Source organism: Diabrotica virgifera, chromosome 6, assembly GCF_917563875.1.
Source record: "Diabrotica virgifera virgifera chromosome 6, PGI_DIABVI_V3a".
Taxonomy (NCBI): domain Eukaryota; kingdom Metazoa; phylum Arthropoda; class Insecta; order Coleoptera; family Chrysomelidae; genus Diabrotica; species Diabrotica virgifera.
In genome coordinates, this window is record NC_065448.1 from 60365525 (window position 1) to 60380085 (window position 14561).

The following is a 14561-nucleotide window of genomic DNA, read 5'->3' on the forward strand; positions in this document are numbered from 1 at the left end:
CTACTTGTGGGAATTGTTTAAAACCGATACCTGCCAACGATCGAAAATTTCAGTGCGATGGATGTAAACGACAAATTCACATGGGCTGCACAGAGGTTTCACTTGACGATCGGGTAACCAGACAGAAAGTTCGTGGTATTTCTATTCTGTGCAACTCTTGTAACACAAACGTTGCTAACATTTCTCAAATTAAGGATCTTTTATCTGATCTCAAATTAGATAATAACAGTAAAATGGATGCATTTGATAATAAACTGGCCGAATTAAATGAAAAATTGAAGCAGATTGACTCTCTTAAATCAGTAGAATTTGCGGATAATATAGCTAACGAAGCTGTTGATCGTATTACAAGAGCCAAAAATGTGTTAATTAGAGGCGTCCCCGAAGTGGGTTCTACATCTCAGGCTAAAAAAGATCATGACAATAATGTTATTACATCGGTATTGAGTTCTGTTGGGTGTCAAGAAACTCCGCTGAGTTTTTACAGGGTTGGCAAACCAAATCAACGTTTCCCTCGTATGTTAAAAGTGGTTATGTCTTCCGACTATTTTGCTAAACAAATTCTACGCAACAAATCCAAGCTTCTAGAAGATAAAGACACTGAATCCTTCTCCATAATTGACGACAAAACTCCAATTCAACAACAACGTCTGAAAGACCTTCGAAGCGAACTGGAAACTAGAAAAAACAATGGTGAACGGGACTTGACAATTAAGTACATCCAAGGCATTCCTAAAATTACTACATTTCGCCATTGACCCAAACTCCTCTATGTTCAACGATTGGCTACTTCTTTATACAAACATTGCTTCACTTAATGCTAAATTTGCTGAATTTGTATGTAATATTCAATTAATAACACCTCATATTATCTGTATAGCTGAGAGTTGGTTGAATAATAATATTCCTGACTCTTTAATTGCCATACCTAGTTACACTATTTATCGTAAAGACCGACAAAATCGCGTAGGCGGTGGGGTCTGTATTTATCTTTCGGAGTTAATTACTAATAACTTTTCTATTTGTGCTAAAGATATTCAGACTGCCGGATTAGATATTCTTCACCTGACTATCACCAGAAATTCATTTACCATGAATCTAATTTGCTTGTATCGTCCCCCTGATACCCAACCAGGAACTGATAATCTTTTTATTGAATTACTTGAGGAAATATCACTTCTTGACAATCTTGTTATCGTAGGTGACTTTAACTTTCCCGATATCTCATGGCCAGCTATTTCGTTAACTGACGGTGTTAGCTCTCATAATTTATTTAAAAATTTTATTATAAATTCCAACCTGTCGCAACTTATCACCAAACCTACTAGATTTAGACTTAATAATCAACCATCAACGGTCGACCTGGTAATTACAAACGAAGAACAATTAATTTCAACGATAGACATATCTTCTCCAATTGGAAAATCCGATCATGCAGTGATAACTTTCCACATTCAGTTTAACTTATCGAAAAGTCTTAACAAAATGTATACAAAGACTATAACAGTTACAGATTTCTTTAAAGTTAATTCCGCTTTACATCAACTTAATTGGAATAACCTTTTTCATAACTTAATCGATCCCTCGTCAATGTGGGACACTTTTCTTGACACTACAACTAGAACTATTTCAGTTCATACAACTGAACGTCAGCTGTTTAGAAATCAATTAAAACCTTGGATCAACATTGCCGCTACACGCTTAATTCGACATAAACGGAAGCTTTGGCAATCTTATAAACGCACAGGTTCCCTTGATGATTTTCTTGTTCACCGTAGATTTTCCAATAGAGTAAAACAATCTGCTAAACCTAAGGAAAGTAAACCTAGTAAGAAAATTTTTCGGTACATTCGCACATCTTTATCGTCTAAAGTCTCCATACCATTGTTTCAAAAAACCGACGGGTCTTTATGTTCTTCGAATAAAGAATCCTCTGATGCTTTATCGCTGTTTTTCACTCAGGTTTTTACAGATGAACCTAATGATGCCGTTCCTCAAATAATGTGTCCACGTTTGCATGCAACTCTTAATGACATCTCTTTCACACCGGAGGTAATTAAACAACATTTACGGAAACTACGCAACAATTCATCGCCTGGTTTGGACGGACTAACCTCCTTTTTCCTAAAATAATGCGCAGATTCTGTAGCAATCCCTCTATCCCTTATGATGAATACTTCCTTTAATCAGGGTTATCTCCCTTCATCGTGGAAATTGGCTTCGGTTATTCCTATTTTTAAGAAAGGCAATAAACATGATTGCAATAATTATCGCCCAATCAGCCTAGTACCTATTGTCAGCAAGATCATGGAAGCCATTATTTCTGAAGTTATGTCTGAGTTTCTCCTTCACGAAAATGTGATTCCTCACCAACAACATGGTTTTATTAAAGGTCGTTCAGCAATCACGAATTTACTCCATTGTGTTAACGATTGGTCGTCATCTTTAAACGATCGGCATCCTGTTGACGTAGTCTACTTAGACTTCTCCAAAGCTTTCGACCGTGTTCCCAAGCGTCGACTACTAGCTAAATTGGATCACTTTGGTATCCGCGGAAAGTTAAACCTTTGGATTCAGAATTTCCTATCTGATAGGTATTTCCGAGTTCGTGTTGGGGAAGCATATTCATCAGATAAACCTGTCAAGAGCGGAGTTCCACAAGGATCGGTACTTGGACCACTTCTCTTCTGTGTCTATACAAGCGATCTTCCACTCATTATATCTAGTAAGGTTTCCATTTACGCTGATGATACCAAGTTGTACGTTAATCCTATTGTTAACCAACATGTTCTTCAACATGATCTCGATACAATATTGAAGTGGTCCTTGGAATGGTTACTTCCTCTAAACATTGAGAAATGCGTTGTACTACACATTGGCAAGAACAACCCGTCACTACCGTACTTTATAAATGGACATCCCTTAAGCTCGTTAACCTCCCACAACGACCTCGGAGTGATAATTAACAGTGACTTAAATTGGTCGGAGCATATTGTGTCGGTGTGTAAACGTGCAAACTCGAAACTATTTCTGATACGTAAGTGTTTTACACGTATTTCTTTAAATTCCATGTGCAGACTTTATTCAATATACGTCAGACCTACTCTTGAGTTTGCAGGACCGGTTTGGAATCCAGATCTCGCTCGTGACAAGGTATTAATCGAAAATGTGCAGCGTAAAGCTACAAGACTCGCATTCGGCCGCGTAAGACCTTGTTATGAAGATAGACTCACCATGGCTCATCTAACGACTTTCGAGCGTCGAAGTCTTCGAGGTGATCTAATTTTGTGCTTCCGAATTCTGAAATACAACTTTGGAAACCTAAATACCATGTTTACCATAAACCGAGATGATAGATTAAGAGGCCACCAATACAAATTAAAGAAGGAGCAGGCAATAGCACGGTCCAGAGTAAACTTCTTGCCTAACAGGATATTTAATATTTGGAATAATTTAGATCGAGACACCATATCAGCAACTACAGTGAATACGTTTAAAAACAGACTGGATACGACAATATTTCATACATAAAAATTGCACGATGTTAAATTTTCTATGGATATTTTACTAATATCTCTTATTTTATGTAACTCTCAGTAGTTATTTTACATTGTTATTTTTCTTTGTTTTTGGGCATAATAGGAGCTTGCTCCTCTGCCCTTACTTGTTATGTAATAATAATAATAATAATAATAACTGCACATCCAGTTCTAACATACACATTAAATACTCGCCCCACTTTATGATCCAAACGTTGTCAACCTTACATTTACTAATAAATAGAACTATTTTAATATACATAAATAAAATAAAACAAAATCTTTCAATACATAGAAATAAAATCTTTAAAATCAACACACATTAAAATTGTATATATGTCATTCACTACTTTTTTACCTACACAAACATAACAACAGGCACAGATTTGTTGGTTGACTTACACCAACTATCTCATCACCCTCAAGGATTCCTAAATCCCATAAATTTGTTTACCTTTGCTGCATCCTCCGTCTATTCCACCATATTTTGTTAACATAACTTCAACAGGAATATCACGATAATGAATACTGAGTTAGCAGCTCCTTGTATCCGAATGTAAGTACGACACGTTATAATTGCATGATTATATATAGCATATGTCTGCATGTGTATGTGAGTTTGGGGACGGTTTGCCACCCCCGTTTTTGCATGCATATGCAGTTGTATGCTATTTCGCTACTTTTATGTCTTTTATGTATGTTATTCAACATTGGCTTGATCTTATGGATCTTTAGCATCTTTTACAACCAGACACTCTTCTAACTCTGGTTTTTTATTTGTAGCATTTTATAACTTGTTACCTTTGACCTGAAGATGCTCTACAAATTTTAAAGAGCGAAACCGGTCGCCGGAAGTTATAATAAAGATTGAGAGTAAGTCTGACTTTTACTTCATTTAAAATGAACTCTCACATGCAACCCATTCAAGATTTAAAGGACAAGAATTTGGATGCAAAGTGCCCAAAATAGAGCACAACAGACAAAAATAAGAAGGCCCATGTCCAGCAGTGGACGCAAAGGGCTGAATGATGATGATGATGATGATAATGATATGCAAAATGCCATCACTCCCAGAATTCCATTTTGTTCATTTTTCTCGTTCTATGTATTTCAAAAATAAGACTCAGCTCAATTTCAAACTTCTACCCACTTAGTAATTGGATTTCTAACAAAAGGGTATGGATAGCTGCAGAAATTTGACAACAAAATGAAAAAAAAAATAGAAAAGTACATCTTTTCCTAGATAATTATGTACTACATCTCATTCTAAAATTCCAGACGAAATTATTATCGTAGCCTTCCTGCCACCCAAACCATATCATATTACCAGCTTTTAGATCAAGGAATAATTCAGAATCTCAAATTAAAGACTTCTCAAATTAACTGACAAGATGTAAAATAGACATGATTTCGTGAATTGCAAAACAAACATAAATTTATCCAATGCATTTATCTGGAAAAAATATCTTCTGCTGAAGTTAAGAAATGTTTTTTTAGGCCAGCTTATTTCACGTTATCCAAGAAAATCCACATTTCGATGACGAAGACAATATTCCCCTTGCCCATCTCTTTCCTAGAGTCCTTAATGAAGTTTTAGATTTGGATGAATCTGAAATGTACTTTTTGCTGCAATGAATAAATCAATATACTGTAGCACTACATCAAAAACTGTATTTTCAAATCATGTACAAACCATTTTGATATTAAATGTTTTTCTTTAATTTTTATAATAATATTAGAGATAAATTTTGTTAAGATATCATTTTTGGCAATTTTTTGTTAGTCATAGTCATTGATTATGCCACCGGGCTGTTAAAATGACATTATTTTGTCATTTTGGCAAAAATAAATATTTTAAAAATCAAGTGAAAAAATATTTTTAATTCTATCTGGGTTGATAATATGATACTATCAACAGGTTTATTTTTTACCACGTTATCAAAAGATTTCACGTAATGATAAATTTTATCTTGTTTTAGCCACATAAGTATTTATAAACGGTCACTGTCTGTATTGTTCCCTTTCCTTGTATTACTAAAACTATATATTACAGAAAATTGAAACTTATCAGTGAATTGTGATTTCCGCTACAACGAAATATCTTAATGCAAATTTGCGGCATCTCTAGAACTATTATTCTTGAATAATAGTGTCCACCTTTTATAAAATAAACAATCTCTTTGCGCCAATGTGTTTTAAATACCTACATTCATTTTTTCGAATCCTGAGAAAACTAGTAATAAGTGTTTTTGAAAAATTTAAACGCAGAATGAAAGATTACGTTATTTCCGAGAGACGAAAGTCCCTTCGAATAACCAAAAAGTTTCTTTTGAATGAGATATTTGAAATTAAAAATCACACTAAATTTTCTCTTTTTCTTCACCCCTGTAACTTATTAAAATAAACAATATATAAGTTTTCAGTAATTTTCGACCCTCGGTCATAATGGAACCTTTCATTCTGCTTTAATTTCTTCAAAAATAGTTAAGTGTTAGTTTTCTCAGGATTTGAAAAAAATGAATGCATTTATAACACATTGGCGCGATATTTTGCGCCTACCCTTAAAAATAGTGTGCCTATGCCTGGTCATATTTATCGGATGTTATAAAATTAAAATATTATACTTTCAAACAAACTTGACACTTGACACGAACTTCAATTATTACTCACAGCAAAGACACAGCAAAGAGCTAGGCAAGTGTTGTTCTGGCCAAATATGAATAAGGGCTTAGTGAATTTGGTTAGAAATTGTGTTGATTGTGAGAGATATCACAGAAGTAATGTTAAAGAGCCGTTAATACTAAGAGAAATTCCAGAACTGCCATTTCAAATGCTAGCGGCTGATATTTGTAAATTTGGAGGAGCATCTTATTTAATTGTAATGGATTATCTCACAAAGTGGATTGAAATTGCTCTATTGCCATCCAAAACATCCCAGTCAATAATAAAATCATTTAAGACCATCTTTGCCACTCACGGGATTCCTTTGGAAGTTGTATCTGATAATATGCCTTTTGGCTCTAAGAATGTAGGGAATTCTCTAAAGAATGGAATTTCAAATTTGTGACATCTAGCCCTAGATATCTTAGAGGAAATGGGCAGGCGGAACGAGCTGTTCAGATAGCTAACAATATTCTCAGAAAGTGCGTAGTGATCTCCAGTTAGCCTTATTAGAATATAGGAACACACAACTCTTGAATAGTCGTAGACTTAGAAGCAAACTTCCAGTCTTACAGGAAAAATATTTTTCCACCTACCTCAACCGAAAGTATACTTTTCCGGACCTGATTGTAGGGAGCGAAGTTGCACTTTTCCTCCCTAGGGAGGAAAAGTAAAAGTGACGTCATGGTATTTCATTCAGGAAATGTAACTTATTGACGCCCTGTACAATATCTATTTTCTATTACGTAAGTTTCTATACATTTTAACGTTTATTTATAAAACACTCTGTATTTTGCAGAATGGTAAAAAAGAGTAAATTGTTAATTTGATTTAACAATGTTTACATTATTAATTTGGCTTATATTTGACAGTTGACAGTTATATTGTACGTACTTGTTAGTTTTAGTTCTAATAAATTTTGTTGGTTAGTTACATAAATAAATTAAGTAAAAATGAAAAAATGACTTGTTATTGGAGGAAGGTGGAAAAACCATATGTATAACATGGGAGTAAAGTGCCTTTTCCTCCCTTGAATGATTACTGCCCTCCGCTACGCGTCGGGCAGTAAACTTCATTCTCGGGAGGAAAAGTAGCACTTTCCTCCCTTGTTATACAAATAGCTATTTCCACCTACCTCTACCGAAAGTATACCTTTGCGGACCTGATTGTAGGGAGCAAAGTTGTACTTTTCCTCCCTAGGGAGGAAAAGTAAAAGTGACGTCATGGTATTTCATTCATGAAATAAAAGTTATTGACGCCCTGTACAATATCTATTTTCGATTACGTAAGTATCTAAACATTTTAACGTTTATTTATAAAACACCCTGTATTTTGCAGAATAGTAAAAAACAGTACATTGTTATTTTGATTTAACAATGTTTACATTAATAATTTGACTTATATTTGACAGTTGACAGTTATATTGTACCTACTTGTTAGTTTTAGTTTTAATAAATTTTGTTGCTTAGTTACATAAATAAATTAAGTAAAAATGAAAAAATGACTCGTTATTAATTTGAGGAAGGTGGAAAAACCATATGTAAATCATGGGAGTAAAGTGCCTTTTCCTCCCTTGAATGATTACTGCCCTCCGCTACGCGTCGGGCAGTAAACTTCATTCCCGGGAAGAAAAGTAGCACTTTCCTCGCTTGTTATACAAATAGCTATACCAGACAGGTAGACCTAAAAAGTAAAAATAATAAATTGGATATCAAAAGAAATTTGTACAAGCACTACTATGATAGAAATACAGCTGCAAGAGAAGAATTAAGTGAAGGCGATAACGTGGTTATAACAGAAGATGGGCAATGCAAACCTGCTGTGATCAGACAATGTTTACAAGAGCCAAGATAATATGTTGTTGAGAAAGAAAATGGAACATTGGTAAGAAGAAATAATTGAAGTGGTCCCTCAAAAAACGTTGCAACTGACAGTTTTTCATAAAGTGATGTTTTAATGTAAAATGGTTAGTTATACAGTAAATAACCATTTTATACTAAAACATCACTTAATGAAAAATTGTCAGTTGAAACGTTTTTAGAGGGACCCCTTCAATGATCACTTAAGACCATTGAGTAATATGCCTAAACATCATATTAACTTAGAAGATGATTTTGATCATAATCAGAGTGACAGACCGTCAACATCAACGGCCTGTGAGAGTGAAGTACTGAATCAGTTGCCTACCAGAAGTAAAAGAGTAATGAAACCCCCATTTCGATATAATGATTTCGAGATGTACTAGTTTTGTAATCAATTAGTATTATTATTAGTCAAAAGTAGTATTAGTATTTTGTAATAATTTTGTTCTGGGTTCATTGCTATAAGTTCTTTGTTTTATTGGAAGGGAAAGATGTCATGAGACTGAATAGCTCATGAATTTAAAGTCCTGTGTCAAAAAATTATGTAGAGTGGGGGATAAAAAAATTGAACGTATTAAATGAGCGCTGAAAGACGTATGTGGCGCCATCTGGGTAATACATCATTTTTGGTGACAAATTTAGATTTCTCGTCCCAAAAAACCCCCGCTTACCAAATTTCGTGTTGTTAGCTCATGCCTCGCCTGTCAGAAATATTCAAGAATAAATAAAATAAAAATATAACTTTGACTATTTCAGTTATTATCAACTTACGTACTAAGGTAAGTTGGCTTAAATCGAACTATTTTGAGCTCAGGAATATGAGATTAAGCTATGGCCCATTCTTTACCAAACACCCTGTATATTTACTGTTTGTAAAAGCTTGATCTTCTACTTTATCCACTTCATTTGTTTAAATACTCTTTAAAATTATAGTCATAATTATTGAAATGAAAAAATCTATTATACTTACAGGAAAATCCAATAAATATTTTAAAACAGTTTTTCAAATTGTTCTTTAATTTTGCTACCGAGAATGATGTTTGTTACTGCATATTAGCATAGCAGTATTATTCGTAATACTATGATCTATGAAGGATTTCCCATAAATGGTTTATATTCTACACATCAGGTAAACAATTGTCTAGAAAACATTGCCGCAATTGTAATGTATTTAAATTGTGAGTCACCTTTACGAGCTCATGCATTTATTCATAAGATAATCGTTGTTTCTGCGATTTGAGATATTCAACCTCTACTTAACCTACAGGGGGTAACAAAAAGGCAGGTCATAAATTAAATCACATATTCTGGGATCAAAAATAGTTCTATTTGGAGCTGATATCTTAGTTATCTTAGTAAAAATGTGCATATAAAAAAATAAGTTACAAAATAAAAATTGATTTTTTTCTATATATTGAAAACTATTAGAGATTTTTTATTGAAAATAGACATATAACATTTTTATGGCTGGAAAATTAAAAAAAAAAATAACAGTGAAATTTATGCACCCGTAAACATTTTATGGGGGTTTTGTTCTCTTAAACTCCCCCAAACATTTGCTAACGTTTCAATTAAATTATTATTGTGGTACCATTAGCTAAACACAATGTTTTTAAAACTTTTTTGCATCATAGTATTTTTTCGATAAGCCAGTTTTGATCAAGATGTGGCTTCTTTTTTAAAACGTTTCAAAATATACGTAAATAAATAATTAAATTTTCATATTATTTCCAGGTCTCTACAATCTTACTTAACCATTTAAAAGTATGTATTGGATTTTAAAAATGTTTAAAATATCTCAATAAAAACTGGCTTACCAAAAAAGTACTAGGAGGTAAAAAAGTTTAAAAAACATTGTGTTGAACTAATGGTACAACAATAAAAATTTGATTGGAACATAAACAGAAGTTCGGGGAGGTTTAAGGGAACGCAAAAACCCATACAATTTTTATGGGGTGCACAATTTTCACTGTCTTTTTTTAGAATATTCCTGCTGTAAGAGTGCCAAAATACGTGTTCATTATCAATAAAAAAAATGGACGGTAGATATCAGCTCCATTAAAATACTTTAAGTTTACTCAAAAATGAATTTTTCAACGAAATGTTGCAACGAAATTTTCAATTTCGTTGCAACACGAAACTACAGCCGCACCATTATTCCAGTTCAATCAGAGAGTGCCGCAAGCAACTCTACTAGTTTTGAAACTTATTAGTCTCTCATCAGGTGGCACATATGCTGCTCTCTCTGACCCAACTAGGACAAACCCTGGCGTGCAGTCACGCATTGCAACGAACGAAATGGCAGGGATGCCCTAGTGACAACTGCTAGCAAAAAAGCTGCTAGCGGCTTTTGTTTGGTTTTTCATTGTTTTCAATCTGGTAGGATGTAGAATGTAGAATAACATTTTTTGATTTTGTTTTATGTGCTATTAGATTGAATACTTAGTTCTTTGCTAGCAGTTGCCGCTAGGGCATCCCTGTCATTTCGTTCGTTGCAATCCGCGACTGCACGCCGGGGTTTGTCCTAGTTGGATCAGAGAGAGCAGCATATGTACCTCCTGAGGAGAGGTTAATAAGTTTCGAAACCGGTAAAGGTGCTTGCTGCACTCTCTGATTGAACTGGAATAATGATGCGGCTGTAGTTTCGTGTTGCAACGAAATTCAAAATGGTTATTCATTTCTGATTTACATGTTTACTCTGATTGGAGTACGAAGGGAACCATTTTCGTTGGAACTTTACCGCGCTGAGCAGATACGACGTGAATTATAAATTGTAAAATTCCCTCATCTTCCTTAGTCTCAGCATCCGTTATGGCTTGCAAATTTTAGAAGCCTCGGAGGTGTTGCCAGAGAAGGTTCCCATTGTTTTCAGTCTGGTAGCATGTAGAATAACATTTTTGGATGTTGTTTTATAATATGATATTAGATTGAAAACTTAGTTTTTTAAAGTTAACTATTTAGATGGGAAATAAGCCACAATTAAATTAAAAAAAAAATGTTTTTATTAACGGTTCGACGGCATAGTCCAAATAGGTGTCGTTGTCAGAATACAAAATACTACCAAATTAAACAAAAATGTTGTTGCTTAGTAAAAATTTCTTCTAATTTTTATTTAATCTGACTCATTTATGTCGGCAATTCAGACATATATTATATTATACATTTTAAAGTAGAAGACTTTAAAATGATATTGCCAATAGATATTTATGAGTTGCATTCCTGGGACGACTTTACTGAAAGATAATTCGATTACATGATTCGATGATTCGATTACATGAAATCAACCTCAACTGAAGAATATCCGCCACAAAAAAATCATAGCATGTGATCTGTCTTTAAAAAGACAACCAAATGCAACGGTGACAGTAAAATTATCGCGTTAGATTGCCGATATAAATGAGTTCGATTAAATAAATTATTAGAAGAATTTTTTACTAAGCAGCAACATTTTTGTTTAATTTAGCAGTATTTTGAATTTTGAAAACGACACCCGATTTGGGCGTCGAAACATTAATAAAATTATTTTTTTCAATTTAATTGTGGCTTATTTCGCATCTAAATAGCTAATTATAAAAATGCCACAAGGAAATAGCTTCAGAACAACATTAAAACTTAAAGTATTTGAAATGTGCACTGCTACATGCGGTGAATGCTTAGAATGTTATGGACTAACAGTCAAAAACGAGGAAGTATTAAGGTGAAACAGTAGCGATCAACAGGTAGCGAAAACGCGTTCCAAGATTGCGGCTGTAATTTTGAATATTTTTTTGAGATATTTGGCACACATATTCGTAATATAATAGAGAATGGCGGTACAGAGCCCAATTTGAAAAATTTATTAATATGTGGAAATTACTCTGTAATTAAATACAATATTAAAAAAACGAGCCTGTACCGCCGTTAAGAAGAACAAAAAAATAAACTTTCTTCAAATAAACTTTTTTATCCGATGCCTAGATTTTGTGTCATTTTGGAACTACTAATGAAATAAAATATTTTAGTAGTTTTTTATACAAAAATAATAGTTGAGTAAGTTATAGTACTCTCACTATCCCGAAAAAAGGCGACACCTCAAAGTGCGAGAACTGGAGACCTATAACCCTGTAATGTGTTGCGAGTAAAATAATGACCCGTAACACTCTTAACAGAATATAGAATAAAATAGACCAAAAATTAAGACGAAATCAAGCTGGCTTCCGAGAAATAGGTCATGTATAGACAAGAACTGCACGCTCGGAATGGTCATCGGATAGTAGTCAATGGAATGACAAAGTAAACTATATCTAAATTTCATTGACTCTAGAAAGGCGTCTGATATCCTATACAGAGAAAAATTGTGGGAGATAGTGGAAAGTTACGGGATACCGAACAAATTATTAAGAATGATTAAGTTGTTTTACGAAAAAACCACAATAAAAGTGGTCAAGGTGGTCCAACTCTGAATCAAATAAAAACAAAAACTGCATTTATCTTTTTCATCTTTACTCAGATTTGAGTACCTGAAACTGTCTTTCGGTCCTTTTCCTAGACGAAAAGAAGGTAAGTACATGGCCAAAGTGTCCTTTATTTGCTTTCTTCTATATTCGTCGTATCTTGTGCTTATATATTGTAAAAGCCGGAGATACAGGATGCATCCAAAAAGCAGTTTCTTAACGAAAAGTCTTGGATTTAAAATATTGTTTATTATTCTTATTTGAGTTATTTTTAATTGTATAAAAAAAGAAAACTTTTTATCTAGGGCATTTCGTTTTCCTCGTATTACGAGAGATATCGCTGTTTTGCATCTCAAAAGGTGGAAACATTGCATCGCGATGTTTTCCCTTAAATAGGCAGGATTGATGATATTTGTTTCAGAGTTGTGACTGTATAGCTTCACTGAGGATGCATAGATGCTAAAGTAGCTATAGGGAGAAGGTGGTCCAACTCTGAATCAAATAAAAACAAAAACTGCCTTTATCTTTATCATCTTCATCCTCTATCACAGTAAAAGTATTATGCGACCGGAATTTAACACGACCAGTCGACATTAACAGCGGTGTAAAGGTAGTGTATATACTGTCTCCCACTCTGTTTATTATTGTCATGGACTGGCTTATGAGAAAAAGCAGCAACGGTAAAACTGGGATACACTGGAATACATTTGAACAATTAGAAGATATTGAATACGTAGATGATGTATGCCTATTTTCAGCAAAGAGACAAAGCATGCAGAAAAAAGTGAGAAATTAAGCAAAGAAGGTAAAAAAGTGGGTATGAAAAGATAAATATGAATAAAACTGAATTAATGAAGATTAACACACCGAGAGAAATAGGCAGACAAATAGAAAACCAAGAGCTGAAATCAGTGGAAAGACTTCGTTATCTAGGAAGCATACTGAACACTACAGGAGGAGCAGAGGAGGATATTCGAATACGAATTGGCAAAGAACAGACAGCATACGACATGTTAAATAATATATATATGGAAATATAATGAGATAAAACTGGACATCAAAATAAAAATCATCAATATGTAGTAATGTAAAGGCAGTACTATTATACAGTTCAGAATCTTGGAGAATAACAAAACACAACACTGGAAAGATTCAATCCTTCATCAATAAATGCTTAAAAAGAGTATTTTGATCCAACCGTTTTACAAACTCAAACTTATGAAAAAAAAAACGAAACAAGAATCAATACATAAAAAAATAAGAAAGAGAAGATGGAAATGGTTGGGCTGTACTCTGAGGAAATCGAACACAGGCATAACAAAAAAAAGCATTGAAATTCCAACTTCCAGGAAAACGAAAACAGGGGAGACCGATAAATACATGGAAGACAACAACTATTAAAGAAGCAGAAAACGGCGACCTAATTTGAAAAGAAGTCAAAGAAAGAGCACAACATCGGCAAAAATGGAGAGTCACAGTAGATGCCCTATGTTCCAGTGCGAATGAAGAGGATAATAAGTAACTTATAGTACATGTACAAAAGTTTTATTGTATCGGACTTTTTTTTAAATGACTACTGAATATAAGAAATAATACATAAACAACTACTTACGATTAAACCTAGAACACCATAAAAACAGATAACTGCTACAAAAATCTTCATTGTTTACTCCTTATACAAAACTAACTGAGAATTAAATGCAAATTCTCTAAGTAATAATATTGTAAAATATACGTCAGAAAAGAGACACAAGACGATGTTTTTTGATAAGGGAAAACCGCAGCATTTCCTAAGAATAAACCTCAACTGTTCATGGCAGACTTCGACGATTATAGAAATACACCGTGCGGTGACCACATTGTGTATCATTCATAAAATTCCTTATGGCATATTTTACGGTTTTACCTTTAAATTATACTCATAAAAATATGATGTATGTATAGTTTTCAAGTGTGTTCAGGGCCCCCGCTACCAAAAGTGCAAAGTGTGTAATGCACACGGGCGCCATCCTTTAGGGGCGCAAAAATTGAGGATCAAAAACTGCAAAATATTTACAAAAAAAATC

General features: G+C 33.7%; 1 protein-coding gene across 1 annotated transcript in view; it reads right to left on the minus strand.

Annotated features, from left to right (window-relative positions):
* The window catches only part of LOC114333709 (protein spaetzle 5), a 28392-nt gene extending 14067 nt beyond the window's left edge, over positions 1-14325 (minus strand). The window contains exon 1 of the mRNA XM_028283656.2: positions 14108-14325. Within this exon, the coding sequence (XP_028139457.1) occupies positions 14108-14158 (51 nt within the window). The 5' untranslated portion in view covers positions 14159-14325. The remainder of the gene's footprint in view (positions 1-14107) is intronic.
* Between the last annotated feature and the right edge of the window lie 236 nt (positions 14326-14561).